The following is a 17,914-nucleotide window of genomic DNA, read 5'->3' as shown; positions in this document are numbered from 1 at the left end:
TTTAACACTAATAGTTCACATCTTTATGTGATTAGTTCACATCTTCATGTGACCAACACCCAAAGGGTTTACTACATTCAGTAATCTAGTTCACATCGCTATGCGAATAACACCCAAAGAGTACTAAGGTGTGATCATGTTTTGCTTGTGAGAGAAGTTTAGTCAACGGGTCTGCCATATTCAGATCCGTATGTATTTTGCAAATTTCTATGTCAACAATGCTCTGCACAGAGCTACTCTAGCTAATTGCTCCCATTTTCAATATGTATTCAGATTGAGACTTAGAGTCATCTGGATTAGTGTCAAAATTTGCATCGACGTAACCCTTTACGACGAACCTTTTTGTCACCTCCATAATCGAGAAACATATCCTTATTCCACTAAGGATAATTTTGACCGCTGTCCAGTGATCTACTCCTAGATCACTATTGTACTACCTTGCCAAAATCAGTGTAGGGTATACAATAGATCTGGTACATAGCATGGCATACTTTATAGAACCTATGGCTGAGGCATAGGGAATGACTTTCATTCTCTTTCTATCTTCTGTCGTGGTCGGGTTTTGAGTCTTACTCAATTTCACACCTTGTAACACAGACAAGAACTCTTTCTTTGACTGTTCTATTTTGAACTACTTCAAAATCTTGTCAAGGTATGTACTCATTGAAAAAAAACTTATCAAGCGTCTTGATCTATCTCTATAGATCTTGATGTTCAATATGTCAGCAGCTTCACCGAGGTCTTTCTTTGGAAAATTCCTTTCAAACACTCCTTTATGCTTTGCGGAATAATTCTACATTATTTCCGATCAACAATATGTCATTCACATATACTTATCAGAAATGTTGTAGTGCTCCCACTCACTTTCTTGTAAATACAGGCTTCATCGCAAGTCTGTATAAAACTATATGCTTTGATCAACTTATCAAAGCGTATATTCCAACTCCGAGATGCTTGCACCAGTCCATAGATGGATCGCTGGAGCTTGCATATTTTGTTAGCACCTTTAGGATTGACAAAACCTTCTGGTTGTATCATATACAACTCTTCTTTAATAAATCTATTAAGGAATGCAGTTTTGTTTATCCATTTGCCAGATTTCATAAAATGCGGCAATTGCTAACATGATTCGGACAGACTTAAGCATAGATACGAGTGAGAAACTCTCATCATAGTCAACACCTTGAACTTGTCGAAAACCTTTTGCGACAATTCTAGCTTTGTAGATAGTAACACTACTATCAGCGTCCGTCTTCCTCTTGAAGATCCATTTTCAATTGATTACCGATCATCGGGCAAGTCAGCCAAAGTCCATACTTTGTTCTCATACATGGATCCCATCTCAGATTTCATGGCCTCAAGCCATTTTGCGGAATCTGGGCTCACCATCGCTTCTTCATAGTTCGTAGGTTCATCATGGTCAAGTAGCATGACCTCCAGAACAGGATTACCGTACCACTCTGGTGCGGATCTCACTCTGGTTTACCTACGAGATTCGGTAGTAACTTGATCTGAAGTTACATGATCATCATCATTAGCTTCCTCACTAATTGGTGTAGTAGTCACAGGAACAGATTTCTGTGATGAACTACTTTCCAATAAGGGAGCATGTACAATTACCTCGTCAAGTTCTACTTTCCTCCCACTCACTTCTTTCGAGAGAAACTCCTTCTCCAGAAAGTTTCCGAATTTAGCAACAAAAGTCTTGCCTTCGGATCTGTGATAGAAGGTGTATCCAATAGTTTCCTTTGGATATCCTATGAAGACACATTTCTCCGATTTGGGTTCGAGCTTATCAGGTTGAAGCTTTTTCACATAAGCATCGCAGCCCCAAACTTTCAGAAACGACAACTTTGGTTTCTTGCCAAACCACAGTTCATAAGGCATCGTCTCAACGGATTTTGATGGTGCCCTATTTAACGTGAATGCAGCTGTTTCTAATGCATAACCCCAAAACGATAGTGGTAGATCGGTAAGAGACATCATAGATTGCACTATATCCAATAAAGTACGGTTATGACGTTCAGGCACACCATTATGCTGTGGTGTTCCATGTGGCATGAGTTTGTGAAACTATTCCACATTGTTTTAATTGAAGACCAAACTCGTAACTCAAATATTTGTCTCCGCGATCAGATCGTAGAAACTTTATTTTCTTGTCACGATGATTTTCCACTTCACTCTGAAATTCTTTGAACTTTTCAAATGTTTCAGACTTATGTTTCATCAAGTAGATATACCCATATCTGCTCAAATCATTTGTGAAGTTCAGAAAATAACAATACTTGCCGTGAGCCTTAACACTCATCGGACCGCATACATCAGTATGTATTATTTCCAATTAGTCAGTTGCTCGCTCCGGAGAACGGAGTCTTAGTCATCTTGCCCATGAGGCATGGTTCGCAAGCATCAAGTGATTCATAATCAAGTGATTCCAAAATCCCATCAGCATGGAGTTTCTTCATGCACTTTACACCAATATGACCTAAACGGCAGTGCTACAAATAAGTTGCACTATCATTATTAACTTTGCATCTTTTGGTTTCAAATTTATGATTATGTGTATCACTACGATCGAGATCCAACGAACTATTTTCATTGGGTGTGTAACCATATAAGGTTTTATTCATGTAAACAGAACAACAATTTATTCTCTTACTTAAATGAATAACTGTATTACAATAAACATGATCAAATCATATTCATGCTCAACGCAAACACCAAATAACACTTATTCAGGTTCAACACTAATCCCGAAAGTATAGGGAGTGTGCGATGATGATCATATCAATCTTAGAACCACTTCCAACACACATCGTCACTTCACCCTTAACTAGTCTCTGTTTATTCTGCAACTCCCGTTTCGAGTTACTAATCTTAGCAACTGAACTAGTATCAAATACTGAGGGGTTGCTATAAACACTAGTAAAGTACACATCAATAACATGTATATCAAATATACTTATGTTCACTTTGCCATCCTTCTTATCCGCCAGTCACTTGGGGTAGTTCCGCTTCCAGTGACCAGTCCCTTTGCAGTAGAAGTACTTAGTCTCAGGCTTAGGACCAGACTTGGGCTTCTTCACTTGAGCAGCAACTTGCTTGCTGTTCTTCTTGAAGTTCCCCTTCTTCCCTCTGCCCTTTTCTTGAAACTAGTGGTCTTGTCTACCATCAACACATGATGTTTTTCTCGATTTCTACCTTCGTCAATTTCCGCATTACGAAGAGCTTGGGAATCGTTTCCGTTATCCCTTGCATATCATAGTTCATCACAAAGTTCTACTAACTTGGTGATGGTGACTAGAGAATTCTGTCAATCACTATCTTATCTGGAAGATTAACTCCCACTTGATTCAAGCGATTGTAGTACTCAGACAATCTGGGCACATGCTCACTAGTTGAGCGATTCTCCTCCATCTTTTAGCTATAGAACTTGTTGGAGACTTCATATCTCTCAACTCGGGTATTTGCTTGAAATATTAACTTCAACTCCTGGAACATCTCATATGCTCCATGACGTTCAAAACGTCTTTGAAGTCCCGATTCTAAGCCATTAAGCATGGTGCACTAAACTATCAAGTAGTCATCATATTGAGATAGCCAAACGTTCATAACGTCTGCATCTTCTCCTGCAATAGGTCCGTCACCTAGCGGTGCATCAAGGACATAATTCTTCTGTGCAGCAATGAGGATAAACCTCAGATCACGGATCCAATCTGCATCATTGCTACTAACATCTTTCAACACAATTTTCTCTAGGAACATATCAAAATAAACACAGGGAAGCAACAACGCGAGCTATTGATCTACAACATAATTTGCAAAATACTACCAGGACTAAGTTCATGATAAATTTAAGTTCAATTAATCATATTACTTAAGAACTCCCACTTAGATAGACATCCCTCTAATCCTCTAAGTGATTACGTGATCCAAATCAACTAAACCATGTCCGATCAGCACGTGAGATGGAGTAGTTTCATTGGTGAACATCACTTATGTTGATCATATCTGCTATATGATTCATGCTCGACCTTTCGGTCTCCGTGTTCCGAGGCCATATCTGTATATGCTTGGCTCGTCAAGTATAACCTGAGTATTCCGCGTGTGCAACTGTTTTGCACCCGTTGTATTTGAACGTAGAGCCTATCACACCCGATCATCACGTGGTGTCTCAGCACGAAGAACTTTCGCAACGGTGCATACTCAGGGAGAACACTTCTTGATAATTAGTGAGAGATCATCTTATAATGCTACCGTCAATCAAAGCAAGATAAGATGCATAAAAGATAAACATCACATGTAATCAATATAAGTGATATGATATAGCCATCATCATCTTGTGCTTGTGATCTCCATCTTCGAAGCACCGTCGTGATCATCATCGTCACCGGCGCGACACCTTGATCTCCATCGTAGCATCGTTGTCGTCTCGCCAATCTTATGCTTTCACGACTATCGCAACCGCTTAGTGATAAAGTAAAGCATTACAGCGCGATTGCATTGCATACAATAAAGCGACAACCATATGGCTCCTGCCAGTTGCCGATAACTCGGTTACAAAACATGATCATCTCATACAATAAAATTTAGCATCATGTCTTGACCATATCACATCACAACATGCCCTGCAAAAACAAGTTAGACGTCCTCTACTTTGTTGTTGCAAGTTTTACGTGGCTGCTACGGGCTTAAGCAAGAACCAATCTTACCTACGCATCAAAACCACAACGATAGTTTGTCAAGTTGGTGCTGTTTTAACCTTCGCAAGGATCGGGCGTAGCCACACTCGGTTCAACTAAAGTTGGAGTAACTGTCACCCGCAAGCCACCCATGTGCAAAGCACGTCGGGAGAACCGGTCTCGCGTAAGCGTACGCGTAATGTCGGTCCGGGCCGCTTCGTCCAACAATACCGCCGAACCAAAGTATGACATGCTGGTAAGCAGTATGACTTATATCGCCCACAACTCACTTGTGTTCTACTCGTGCATATAACATCAACATATAAAACCTAGGCTCGGATGCCACTGTTGGGTTTCGTAGTAATTTCAAAAAATTTCCTATGCACACGCAAGATCATGGTGATGCATAGCAACGAGAGGGGAGAGTGTGATCTACGTACCCTTGTAAATCGACAACGGAAGCGTTTGGTTGATGTAGTCGTACGTCTCCACGGCCCGACCGATCAAGCACCGAAACTACGGCACCTCCGAGTTCTAGCACACGTTCAGCTCGATGACGATCCCCGGGCTCCGATCCAGGAAAGCGTCGGGGATGAGTTCCGTCAGCACGATGGCGTGATGACGATCTTGATGTTCTATCGTCGCAGGGCTTCGCCTAAGCACCGCTATAATATGACCGAGGTGGAATATGGTGGAGGGGGGCACCGCACACGGCTAAGGAACGATCACGAAGATCAACTTGTGTGTCTAGAGGTGCCCCCCTGCCCCCGTATATAAAGGAGCAAGGGGGAGGGGGCGGCCGGCCTAGAAGGGGGCGCGCCAAGGGGAGTCCTACTCCCACTGGGAGTAGGACTCCTTCCTTCCTTGTTGGAGTAGGAGAAGGGGAAAGAGGGGGAGAGGAAAAAGGAAAAGGGGGCTGCGCCCCTTGTCCAATTCGGACCAGAGGGGGGGGGGGCACAGGCCTCCTTCCTTTTGGCCTCTCTCCTCTATTCCCGTATGGCCCAATAAGGCCCATATACTCCCCGGCGAATTCCCGTAACTCTCCGGTACTCCGAAAAATACCCGAATCACTCGGAACCTTTCCGATGTCTGAATATAGTCGTCCAATATATAGATCTTTACGTCTCGACCATTTCGAGACTCCTCGTCATGTCCCCGATCTCATCCGGGACTCCAAACTCCTTCGGTACATCAAAACTCATAAACTCATAATATAACTGTCATCGAAACCTTAAGCGTGCGGACCCTACGGTTCGAGAACAATGTAGACATGACCGAGACATGTCTCCAGTCAATAACCAATAGCGGAACCTGGATGCTCATATTGGCTCCTACATATTCTATGAAGATCTTTATCGGTCAGACCGCATAACAACATACGTTGTTCCCTTTGTCATCGGTATGTTACTTGCTCGAGATTCGATCGTCGGTATCTCAATACCTAGTTCAATCTCGTTACCGACAAGTCTCTTTACTCGTTCCGTAATACATCATCTCACAACTAACTCATTAGTTGCAATGCTTGCAAGGCTTTATGTGATGTGCATTACCGAGAGGGCCCAGAGATACCTCTCCGACAATCGGAGTGACAAATCCTAATCTCGAAATACGCCAACCCAACATGTACCTTTGGAGACACCTGTAGAGCATCTTTATAATCACCCAGTTACGTTGTGACGTTTGGTAGCACACAAAGTGTTCCTCCGGCAAACGGGAGTTGCATAATCTCATAGTCATAGGAACATGTATAAGTCATGAAAAAAGCAATAGCAACATACTAAACGATCGGGTGCTAAGCTAATGGAATAGGTCATGTCAATCAGATCATTCACCTAATGATGTGATCCCGTTGATCAAATAACAACTCTTTGTCCATGGTTAGGAAACATAACCATCTTTGATTAACGAGCTAGTCAAGTAGAGGCATACTAGTGACACTCTGTTTGTCTATGTATTCACACATGTATTATGTTTCCGGTTAATACAATTCTAGCATGAATAATAAACAGTTATCATGATATAAGGAAATAAATAATAACTTTATTATTGCCTCTAGGGCATATTTCCTTCAAGCGGAACGATACAAATAGTGCGATAGGCAAAATAAATTGGACTATTTAACATGTCCTGGCCAGGGGCAGGCCGCGGAATTGTATTAAAAAACAGGTATACTGCTCGCAATAGAGACCACCTGGGAGTTCCATAATGCGGCGTGGCTTGTCTGCTTCCCTGGATCTTGCATCGTTTGTGCGGTAGTTGAATTGCCGAACGGGTCGTCCGAAGTATGGAGTCCTGAGAGTAAGAGAAAAAAAAGAAGGAATCCGGCAGCCCCTGGTGCGGTTTAAGCCGTATTTCGGGCGTGCCGTGATAGTGCCCCTTCCCCTGTGCCCATGGTATTTCAAGAGCGTAGTTATGTACGCGAAGCGCTGGTTTCGCTATATCGCGAGTGCTAGGGTTGGGGCCGCATTGCTACGCTAGCTCGGAACGTGCCAGCCGGTCTTGTTGTAGGGTACTCCGGGCGCTTTTTGAAGGCCGAACTGGAGGACTGCCTAGAGAGGCTGCTTTGTACTTCTGCTGCGAGCGCTGCCGTGTGCTCCTCCATTCGGAGGGAGCGTTCGGTGTTCCCATTGACCGTGATTACTCCCCTAGGGCCTGGCATCTTGAGCTTGAGGTATGCATAGTGCGGTACCGCGTTGAATTTTGTGAATGCGGTTCGTCCGAGCAGTGCGTGATAGCCACTACGGAACGGGACTATGTCGAAGATTAACTCCTCGCTTCGGCAGTTATCCGGAGATCCGAAGACCACTTCTAGTGTAACTGAGCCTGTACAGTTGGCTTCTACACCTGGTATGACGCCTTTAAAGATCGTTTTGGTGGGCTTGATCCTCGAGGGATCTATGCCCATCTTTCGCACTGTATCCTGGTAAAGCAGGTTCAGGTTGCTGCCGCGGTCCATGAGGACTCTTGTGAGATGAAATCCGTCAATGATTGGGTCTAGAACCAATGCAGCGAAGCCGCCGTGACGGATGCTAGTTGGGTGGTCCCTTCAATCAAAGGTGATCGGGCAGGAGGACCATGGGTTGAACTTGGGGGCGACCGGCTCCATCGCATATACGTCCCGTAACGCACGCTTCCGCTCCCTCTTGGGGATGTGGGTTGCGTATATCATGTTCACTGTCCGCACTTGCGGGGGAAATCCCTTCTGTCCACTGTTGTTCGGCGGCCTGGGCTCCTCCTCGTCGTCGCTATGCAGCCCCTTGTCTTTGTTTTCGGCTCTTAACTTGCCTGCCTGCTTGAACACCCAACAATCCCTGTTGGTGTGATTGGCTGGCGTTTTGGGGGTGCCATGTATCTGGCACAAGCGGTCAAGTATTCCGTCCAAACTGGACGGGCCCTGAGTTTTTCTTTTGAATGGCTGTTTCCGTTGACCGGATTTGTAGCCTCGGAATCCGGCATTAACTGCCGTATCCTCATTGCTGTCGCTGTTAACGCGGCGCTTTTGTTTGTTCCGACGCGACCTGTCACTTTTGTCCTTGGTACTCGAATTACCAGTGTTCTTGGTTAAGTTGTTACTGCGAGCTAGCCAGCTGTCTTCTCCCGCGCAAAAGCGGGTCATGAGTGTCGTGAGGGCTGCCATAGATTTCGGCTTTTCCTGTCCCAGGTGCCGGGCCAGCCACTCGTCACGGATATTATGCTTGAAGGCCACTAAGGCCTCTGCGTCCGGACAGTCGACTATCTGGTTTTTCTTTGTTAGGAACCGTGTCCAGAATTGACTGGCCGATTCTTCTGGCTGCTGAATTATGTGGCTTAGGTCATCGGTGTCCGGTGGTCGCACATAAGTGCCCTGGAAGTTGTCAAGGAATGCGGCTTCCAGGTCCTCCCAAGAACCAATTGAGTTTGCTGGCAAGCTGTTAAGCCAATGCCGGGCCGGTCCCTTAAGTTTGAGTGGGAGGTATTTGATGGCGTGTAGATCATCGCCGCGGGCCATGTGGATATGAAGGAGATAATCCTCGATCCATACCGCGGGATCTGTTGTGCCATCGTACGATTCGATGTTTACGGGTTTGAAGCCCTCATGGATTTTATGATCCATTACTTCATCTGTGAAGCATAGTGGGTGTGCGGCGCCTCTGTATTGGGCTATATCACGACGCAGCTCGAAGGAGCTTTGTCTGTTGAGTTCGGCCCGACCGGATTCATTGCGTCCGGAGTGACGATCACCGTCACGTGCCGTGGGGCGCCTGCGTGATCCGTAGGTTGATCTTGTTTGCCTTGCCTTGTCCTCCAGGATGTCGCGCAGGTCAGGCACATTTTCCCGTGCCTTAGTATGCTTGACGCGGTGCTGGGGCATGGCTTGAGTGGAGGGCCAAGAGGCCTCTCTGTCGCGGCCACGAGGTGGCCGGTCGGCCATGTCGTGCGCTGGTGATGTAGGTGCTTCCTCCTCTAGTCGGGGTAGCAGCCTGCGCTTTGGGTAACTCTTGGAGGGGCGTTCGAGTTCATACTCTTCGGCCGCAAGGACTTCAATCCATCTGTCAGCTAGCAAATCCTGATCAGCTCTAAGCTGTTGCCGCTTTTTCTTGAGGCTGCTTGCCGTGGCCATGAGCCTGCATTTAAAACGCTCTTGTTCAGCAAGATCTTCTGGCACGACGAACTCGTCGTCGTCGAGGCTTGCCTCGTCCTCGGAGGGAGGCATATAATTATTGTCCTCAACCTCTTGGTCCGCCGCCCTCTCGTGAGGGCTGGCTTCTCTGTCCTCCTATGCCGAATTTTGCTGGAGGGGGTGTTCTTCGGCGCTATCCGGAGTAGTATTATCTCCCGCTGCCGGAATCACCGTTTTTGCTTTGGCGGGATTTAGAGCGGCGCCGCTGACGCTGGCGCTTGGGCTGTTTCTTAGAGGTATCATCCACCGCTGTTCCATCGCCATCTCCATCCTTTGGAGTGTCCACCATATATATGTCATATGACGAGGTGGCCTTCCAACGCCCTACAGGTGCTGGTTCTTGTTCATCTCCTAAATCGTCGTCCATGCCGTCGATGTCTTCGGAGTCGAAGTCAAACATGTCGGTTAAGTCGTCGACAGTGGCTACAAAGTGGGTGGTGGGTGGGTTTTGAATTTCTTCACCGTCCGTATCCCAACCTTGCTGACCGTAGTCCGGCCAGGGCTCTCCTGATAAAGAGAGAGACTTTAGAGAATTCAGGATGTCGCCGAAGGGCGAGTGCTGAAAGATGTCCGCGGCGGTGAACTCCATTATCGGCGCCCAATCAGATTCGATCGGCGGGGGCGCGGGGGGCTCGAAGTTCGGAGAGGAATCTGGCTCCTCGGAGTCACGGGCTATGCAGAGTGCGGGGCTGGAGTTCGGCTCGATCGCCTCTGAGATCGCAGCCCCTGAGGCAGCGTCCAACCGCTGATCCTCGATTGGCGCAGTGGGCTCCGAATCAATGGTCGGAACCGATGCGTGTGCGGCCTCCAAGGCGCTGTTCGGCGGCAGAGCTATATCATGCCCATCGAGACAGTGCGGCACGCTTGGCTGTGGCTCGAATACGTCGAAGATCAAGTCCCCGCGGATGTCAGCCGTGTAGTTTAGGCTTCCAAACCTGACCTGATGGCCAGGGGCGTAACTTTCGATCTGCTCAAGGTGACCAAGCGAGTTGGCCCGCAGTGCGAAGCCGCCGAAGACGAAGATCTGTCCGGGGAGAAAAGTCTCACCCTGGACTGCATCATGGTTGATGATCGAAGAAGCCATCGGGCCTGAAAACGACGACACAGAGGAACTCTCAATGAAAGCACCAATGTCGGTGTCAAAACCGGCGGATCTCGGGTAGGGGGTCCCGAACTGTGCGTCTAGGCCGGATGGTAACAGGAGACAAGGGACACAATGTTTTACCCAGGTTCGGGCCCTCTTGATGGAGGCAAAACCCTACGTCCTGCTTGATTAATATTAATGATATGGGTAGTACAAGAGTAGATCTACCACGAGATCAAGGAGGCTAAACCCTAAAAGCTAGCCTATGGTATGATTGTTGTATGATGAAGTTGTCCTACGGACTAAAACCCTCCGGTTTATATAGACACCGGAGAGGGTTAGGGTTACACAAAGTCGGTTACAATGGTAGGAGATCTTGAATATCCGCATCGCCAAGCTTGCCTTCCACGCCAAGGAAAGTCCCATCCGGACACGGGACGGAGTCTTCACTCTTATATCTTCATAGTCCTGGAGTTCGGCTGAAGGTATAGTCCGGCTACCCGAACACCCCCTAATCCAGGACTCCCTCACGCGCCATTGCTGCGAATCAGCTCCCGTAACCACTAAGTCAATGTGATATTGTGAGAAATTCTTTATTTCCAGATTTACATCATTCTTCCAGAACAAACCTAAACCTCCACTACGCCCCTGCTAGCTACTGCAAACCTTCTAGAGAAACCTAGAGTACCCGCCAAACCTTCCACTCGATCTTTTGCAAGTTGAGTTTCAACAATACAAAGAATCGATGGCGCACTAGCCTCCACAAGGTCGTGGAGCTCTCGAACCGTCACGGGGTCGCCAATCCCGCGGCAGTTCCAGCACAAGGTCCTCATTGGGCTCGGCGGTCCTCCTCACCGGAGGCCGCCTTAGATGTATACTCCACTCCATCCACGACCATGCCCTCATCCTGCTTCCTCCTCTTCACCACCTGAACTTTTTCGAGCGTTGACGTCGGTTCATTGCCGTTCGAGGGGGTAGCGCCCTCAATACGAAGGACCATGCCTGCCACTTTGCCTGCTAGATTCGGAACCGATTGGCCCCTGACAGTGACACTGCCATCCGCTGGCACCAGCCGCTTGCGGGCGCCTTTCTCACTACCATCATCGCCTGGCTGGCCCCTTAGATCAGAAACCATGTCAGCCATCTCTGTTCGCTGTGAATCAGAAGTGTGAACCTCCTCTCCAAAACCCCCTCTTCCTCTTCCACCCACCGGAACCCTTCCTCCTCGACCTCCCCTATCTTCTCTACCCGCATCCCTTCCTCTGCCTCTTCCTCTCCCATCCCCCCTTCCTCTTCCCCCAAGACCTGGCTCCGTCGGCATCTCCGGCTCCCAGAGCAGCCACTCCCCCCATCTGAAAGTTCTCGGGTCATGGATCCCATCACCACACTCATCAGCTAAATGTCCCATTCTTCCACACGCGAAACAGAAGTCTGGAAGCTTCTCATAGTAGACACTGTATCTCTTGTATTCTTTTAAAGTAATTGGCACAAACCGAACCAATGGAACATTAACATCCACATAAATCCTAACTCGCAGGGTGCTAGCCGGGTTGATCCTTCCCTCGTTCATGATCACATTGAACGGTGGATCCCCCACCTTTGCAGCTACTTTTTCAGCCAACTCTCTCCTCCTCGTGAGGCCATCTGGCAGCCCTTTCACTCTAGCCCAGATCGGTATCTTGTTAAGTCTGAATCCCTTGACATCTGAAAAGCCATCATATTCTTGTAGCACCACCGGAGCCCTTCTAAATAGCCACGACCCCCCGTCCATGATCTTTCTCCAGTCACCCAAGCAGTGGCATTGGACCAAGAATAGATTCGGGCCCTTAACGTTAAACGTGACCCCTTGTGCCGCCGCCCCCGCATTACGCATCTGTGACAGCAATGCGGCATGGCTGAAAGGCTTTGTGGTATGTACCCGAAAAAGAGCCAGCCAACGCACGTCCTTGATGAGTTCATCCACTTCTTCCGAGAAATCAAGCTCTTCCTCCTCCCGGCCATGCAGCTTCATCCCAGCGAATTGATCTTCCAGATCTGGATCGGGACCATAGTAGTCGTCGTACTCCTCCTCGGACTCCTCTGCCTGGTTCCACACGTCTTGTGAGTTTTGATCTTGCCTATCCTTACTCCTAGTATCCTCCTCAAACCCCCCTCTCGCCTGCCCTGATCCGCTTGGCCGATCCGCCGCCGCCATCGCTACTACCTCCTTCATCGCTCCCTCCTTCCCCCCTTGCACCTGAGACGTTGGATCCGCCATGCACGCACGCGCACACAGCGGGAGATGATAGATCTCACCGACGACCCAAAGAGAACAATAGCCGGAGAGATTTCACGTGGACTCCGACCGGAGCGCCGGAGGAAAAGTGGAACCCTAGGCGAAACCCTAGGGGGAAACTACGACGCCCACTCTGCACTCTCGGGGTTTCAACTTATTGTGTGACTACTGGCCCGGATAGCAGGCCGGCCTGAGTACTTCCCCGCACCAAACGGCCCATGATTTTCTTTTCTCACTTCAGTGGCCGTTTCTTACCTTTTTTTTTCAAGAAGAAGAACGTTTCTTGTAGTACCTTTTTGGTTGTATAGAGCAATGGACTAGATCGGACATGGTGATGTGTTTTTCGTGTAGCTTCAACTAACACCGTAAATATAACCAAGAACGTTACTCCCTCCGTTCAGTCCCCGGCGGCGGCGTCCATCCCATCCGGTGGTGCTCTTCCTCTCGCCGATGGCCGCAACGGCCGATTCCAAAACGTCATGGACAACGCCAACACGAGCTTTTTTGCGCAAGGCATCAACTGCTCAAGAGGCACTACACGCAAAAAAAATTTGGAAAAAAAGAGGCACTACACGCCAGCAGCGGAGACAGGGGGTGCCAGCCAGGGCCCTGGCCCCCACTAACATCAGTGATTTAAGCCTATAATGAATAATAACAGTGATTTGCTTTTGCTAAAATTGGTGTTTTTTCATGGATTGGCCCTTCCTAATAAGATTTAACAGTAGTTGGCCCCCTTTGTCTGAATTTTCTGGCTCCGCCACTGCTACACGCAGCATGTATTTACCCAGGAAAGGGAGGCTCTCCCCTGCACACACATTGTACAAACGCACTTGCAAGTGAAATAATTCGAGTGGGAAACCATTGTGTAGAGGCTCTCTTTTTTATTTTTGATGAAGGAATGTACTAGTCTTGAAGATGCTCTAACACCAAAAACCAACAACTTGTGCATTTGGCGCCCGCCATCCTACGCCACACTGATCTCGAGGCTATCCACGAACCTGGTCCCTTCAGCCAGCCCCCTGTAATTCCCCTTGAGATACTCAACGTACTCGATCGCCCTGTACCTGGCCTCGCCGAGCCCCGGGAGCGGCCTCGCCGTCCCGGCGACGCACGTGTCCTGGAACACCACCACGGTCGCCCGCCCTCTCTCGGCGTCCGCCAGCACCCTGTGCTCGGTGCTCCTGTACCTGCCGTTGGTCAGGACCTGGAGGATGTCGCCGACGTTGACGACGAGGGCGCCCGGCAGCGGGTCCAGCGGGAACCACCTGCCGCCCCTCCTCACCTGCAGGCCGGGGGTGTCGTTCACGTGCAGCAGCAGCGTCAGGCCGAGGCCGTCGTGGTGCGGCGTGATGCCCAGCACCTTGTCCGGGTGCCGGCACGGAGGGTAGTGGTGCAGGGCCACGCTCTGCCTCTTGCCCCGGAAGGCCCCGGCCAGCGCCTCCCGCTCCACCCCGAGGTCGCTCGCCATGAACCCCAGGAGGCGGCTCGTGAGGCGCGACATCTCGAGCGAGTACCTGTCCAGTGAGGGCCTGAGTGTCGCCGGATCGGCCGGCCAGAACTCCATGCTCCTCTGCTCCTTTTGTTGCGTGAGGAGGATTAGGCTCTCTGCCCAGTCCAGCTTGGCGCAGGATGCTCCGGCGAAGTGGTGCCCGAACCCTTCCAAGCCGCCGGCCCGGGTGGCCACTGCTTTCTTCTTGTCCAGCGGCAAGCGGAAGAACTGCATGGTGCTATCTTTCATGTCTTGCACAACTGATTCGTCGACTCCGTGGTTTGTTAGCTGCAGACGAAGAGCGTGTAGATTTGATACATACACATAATAATGCGAAATCAAATTCCCTCCATATATACGAAGAAAAGTATGAAGGATGCCTGACCTGGAAGAAGCCCCAGTCTCGGCACGCGGAGCCAAGCTTGGCGGTCTCCGCCTCCGAGGACTCCGAGTCGAGCAGCCTCGCCATGTCTACGAGCGGCAGCTCGTAGCTCTCGTCGTCGCCCACCACGACCCCGTCCCTCACCTCGTCCGGCCGGGCGTACCTGTCGGGGATCACGGTGGAGTCCGCGAACGTGGCCGCCGCGGCGTCCGTGATCTCGGCCCTGGAAGTTAATTACATGAAAATACCACAATTGAGACATTACATGTAGATTGGTACCAACTTTCTTAAATTTTACATGTCAGTATCAATTTTGAGACACGCGGTTGTAAAATGGTCTAAACTCCGTATAAACATGTATTGACGCTGAAACTGACTGGCGGGGCCCTCCTGTCCGAAAACGGGCGCGCGGGCGCTGAGCAACAGGCCACTCGCACTTTGGGAGTCTTTGCAGGCTTCTATATTATTATAAGATATACTTTAGACACTTCCGAGCTTATATTGAGTGTTTCGTTTTTTTTTCTGTATGTGTTTCTTCGGATTTCTTTTATCTTTTATTGCGTGACATCATTTTCAGATCATTGTATATTCAAAAATTGTTCAGTATATATAACAAAAATGTTCATCTTATATTTTACAGTAATGTTCATCGTATAATAAGCAAACTCAAAATTCACATAGATCTTTGTATATTAAAAAATTATAACATAAATGTTCTTTGTATATTATACAGTATTTCAGTATAGTTTACTGGACAAATTTTCTATAGCTTATATAGCATATATGATTATAAGCATGTACCTTAATCCAAGCCAAAGAGTGGCGTAGTGGTCTGCTCACGCTGGACATTAAGAAATTGCATTTTTTGAAGCAGCAGCAAATGTGTTTTTCTCCATTACGTCCTTTCTTTATTCTCTATAGATAAAACACTTTGTCTATCTCAGGTGCTAATTTTATACAGTGAACTTTTTAGTATGCGATATTTTAATTATATATATAGAACATTTTTAATGTACAATGAACTTATTTAAATATAGGATGAACATTTTCTATATACGATGGAATTTTTTCGCATTATCAAAACGTTCATGGTATAACCAAGAAATAGATACACCTGAAGAAATATTCAGTCTATATTCGATGTTCAGTGCAAATATCTTATTATTACAAACTTGTATATACATCTTTTTAGTTATATGATGTGAGAAACATTTTTTAATACCATATAGCATATTTTAGTATCGTATAACATTTAATACGAAAGTTTTAATATATACATTTTTATGTACGTATGAAAAACAGAATGGCCAGTATATAAATACGCGTATGCGTGCACATTTACGCAAAGATTGTAGCTGTTTCAGCGGTAGAGAGTGCGCGCTTCGAACTTTCAGCGCGGGATCGAATCCCGGCTGTTTGCAAGTTGTTAAATTTTCTAAAAAAAAATAGTATTGTAGTACGAAAGATAAAAGGCGTTACGCGTGAATTTGAACAACCACGTGCTGTAGCACAGCGGCAGCGAATAGCCTGGTTACGCCTTCCGAATAGCCTGGTGCGCGTTCGAATAACGGTAGCCGCGCGCTCTTTTTTTCCTGGCCGAATCCTTTTTCGCAAAGAAAGGGATATTTGCGAGATTAAATTAAAAGCAAGGGTCTTTTTTGTAAAAGAACATGCAATGTCAGCACCTGACAGGTGAGCCCCAACGGTCAGATACAGTGTCAATACACTGTTATACGCAGTTTATACGAAGTTTAGACCATTTTGCAACCGCGCGCCTTAGAGTTGGTACTGATATCTTTTTTTCCTGGCCAAATCCTTTTTCGCAAAGAAAGGGATATTTGCGAGATTAAATTAAAAGCAAGGGTCTTTTTTGTAAAAGAACATGCAATGTTAGCACCTGACAGGTGAGCCCCAACGGTCAGATACAGTGTCAATACATTGTTATACGCAGTTTATACGAAGTTTAGACCATTTTGCAACCGCGCGCCTTAAAGTTGGTACTGATATGTAAAAATTAGCAAAGTTAGTATCAATCTGCATGTAATGTTTCAATTGTGGTATTTTTATGAAATTAACTCCGGCCCTGGTGAGGACGACCTCGTCGCCGATGCCATCCATCGGTCCTCCCGTGCACGTTGTCATCCCAGCCCCCTGTAGGAATCTGAACTGCCCTGTCCTTTCCTCCTGCGTTTAGGTAGGTGCTAACGTGCTGTGCTGGCTGAGTTGTAGGAGTCCAGTACGCAAGCTGACGGTGGTTTCATGGTGCGCATGTACATGGCTATAATGTTTGCCAAATGATTCCCTTCCACCGACCGATCTTGGGCGAGTGTCCGCCGACTTTATGTCCTTTGGATCGGCTCTTAATCATACGATTAGCAGCCAACCCTTCGTGTCTATGTTTTGCAACTGGTCCACTATTTCAGAAAGAGGTTCTGCAACTAGCCCTTTGTTGCAAACTGACCAAGGACTAGATCTCGCAACACAACCTATGTTGAAAAGAGAATCCTGCATCACGATTCATGTTGCAAAAAAAATCCGCAACACGACCTATGTTGCGGAGAAAATCTCGGTACACAACCTATGTTGCAAAAAGAAATACAACATAACTTCTGTTGCGATGTCTCCATAATAAGGCATCTGTTGCAAAGTATAAAAAGACGTTTGGCTGATTGATTGCATCAGATCTGACGGCTCACGAGAGAGATCCGCCGCCCGATGCGTAGCAGTCCCCATAATATATCCATGTTTCAGCTTCACTTTAACATATCTGCTGGAAATATTAGCACTTTTCCGATTAGATTAATCCACGAGTAAGCAGTAAACATGGCAAGTATGGCATGCATCTCATACCGATACCTACGCATACTAGCATGTACAGTACATATAATCGAACCATCTATGACCAGAACATATACTGCTAGCATAAGTACAAGTAGATGAGGGATGCACGAGTCATACCCTACGGTTGGCCAGGCCAACGCGGCGGCGGCCTCGGCGTCGTCCGTGGCCTTCTTGGCGGCGACGTAGACCATGGTGTCGATGCAGGGAAAGTAGTGGAAGCAGGGGAGGACAAAGATGGGGACAGATCGGGAGCAGTCGTGTCGAGACGCTCCCCAAAAACTTTATTGTCGTTTCCCCGGGCAGGATCTTATGCGAGAACCGAAAATAAGCTTTGGTTCGGCTCATTCCCGCAACCCGCAGCGCGCGCGTCGTGACAAGGCAAGACGGGCGGCGAAGGAGGAGCGCGCGTGTACCACTCCCCTTCCCAAGTTCCCAATAGCACGTGGTAGAGCAGCCCTTATAAATAGGTCTCAACTCTCCTCAACTAGCAAGGTGGTACTA

At 47.6% G+C, this 17,914-nt stretch overlaps 1 protein-coding gene across 1 annotated transcript; it reads right to left on the bottom strand.

Annotated features, from left to right (window-relative positions):
* Positions 1-13,660: 13,660 nt before the first annotated feature.
* On the bottom strand, positions 13,661-17,604 carry LOC119320525 (S-norcoclaurine synthase 1-like). Its single transcript, XM_037594613.1, has 3 exons — positions 17,531-17,604; positions 14,576-14,795; positions 13,661-14,478 (listed from the first exon to the last, which is right to left on the bottom strand). Exons 1-3 carry the CDS (start codon positions 17,602-17,604, stop codon positions 13,666-13,668), a joined length of 1,107 nt encoding a protein of 368 aa, XP_037450510.1. The 3' UTR covers positions 13,661-13,665.
* Positions 17,605-17,914: the final 310 nt, after the last annotated feature.

This window comes from Triticum dicoccoides, chromosome 1A (assembly GCF_002162155.2).
Source record: "Triticum dicoccoides isolate Atlit2015 ecotype Zavitan chromosome 1A, WEW_v2.0, whole genome shotgun sequence".
In the NCBI taxonomy this organism is placed as follows: Eukaryota; Viridiplantae; Streptophyta; class Magnoliopsida; order Poales; family Poaceae; genus Triticum; species Triticum dicoccoides.
Note: the sequence above shows the minus strand (reverse complement) of the source record. Positions and strands in the feature narration are given on the sequence as shown.

Bases quoted from the DNA above. Each gene is read 5' to 3' on its own strand.
- LOC119320525 (XM_037594613.1), bottom strand. From the start codon at position 17,604: ATGGTCTACGTCGCCGCCAAGAAGGCCACGGACGACGCCGAGGCCGCC. The intron at 14,796-17,530 runs GTATGACTCGTG...ATTAACTTCCAG, and splicing joins TTGGCCTGGCCAACCGTAGG to GGCCGAGATCACGGACGCCG. The intron at 14,479-14,575 runs GTCAGGCATCCT...CTTCGTCTGCAG, and splicing joins GAGACTGGGGCTTCTTCCAG to CTAACAAACCACGGAGTCGA.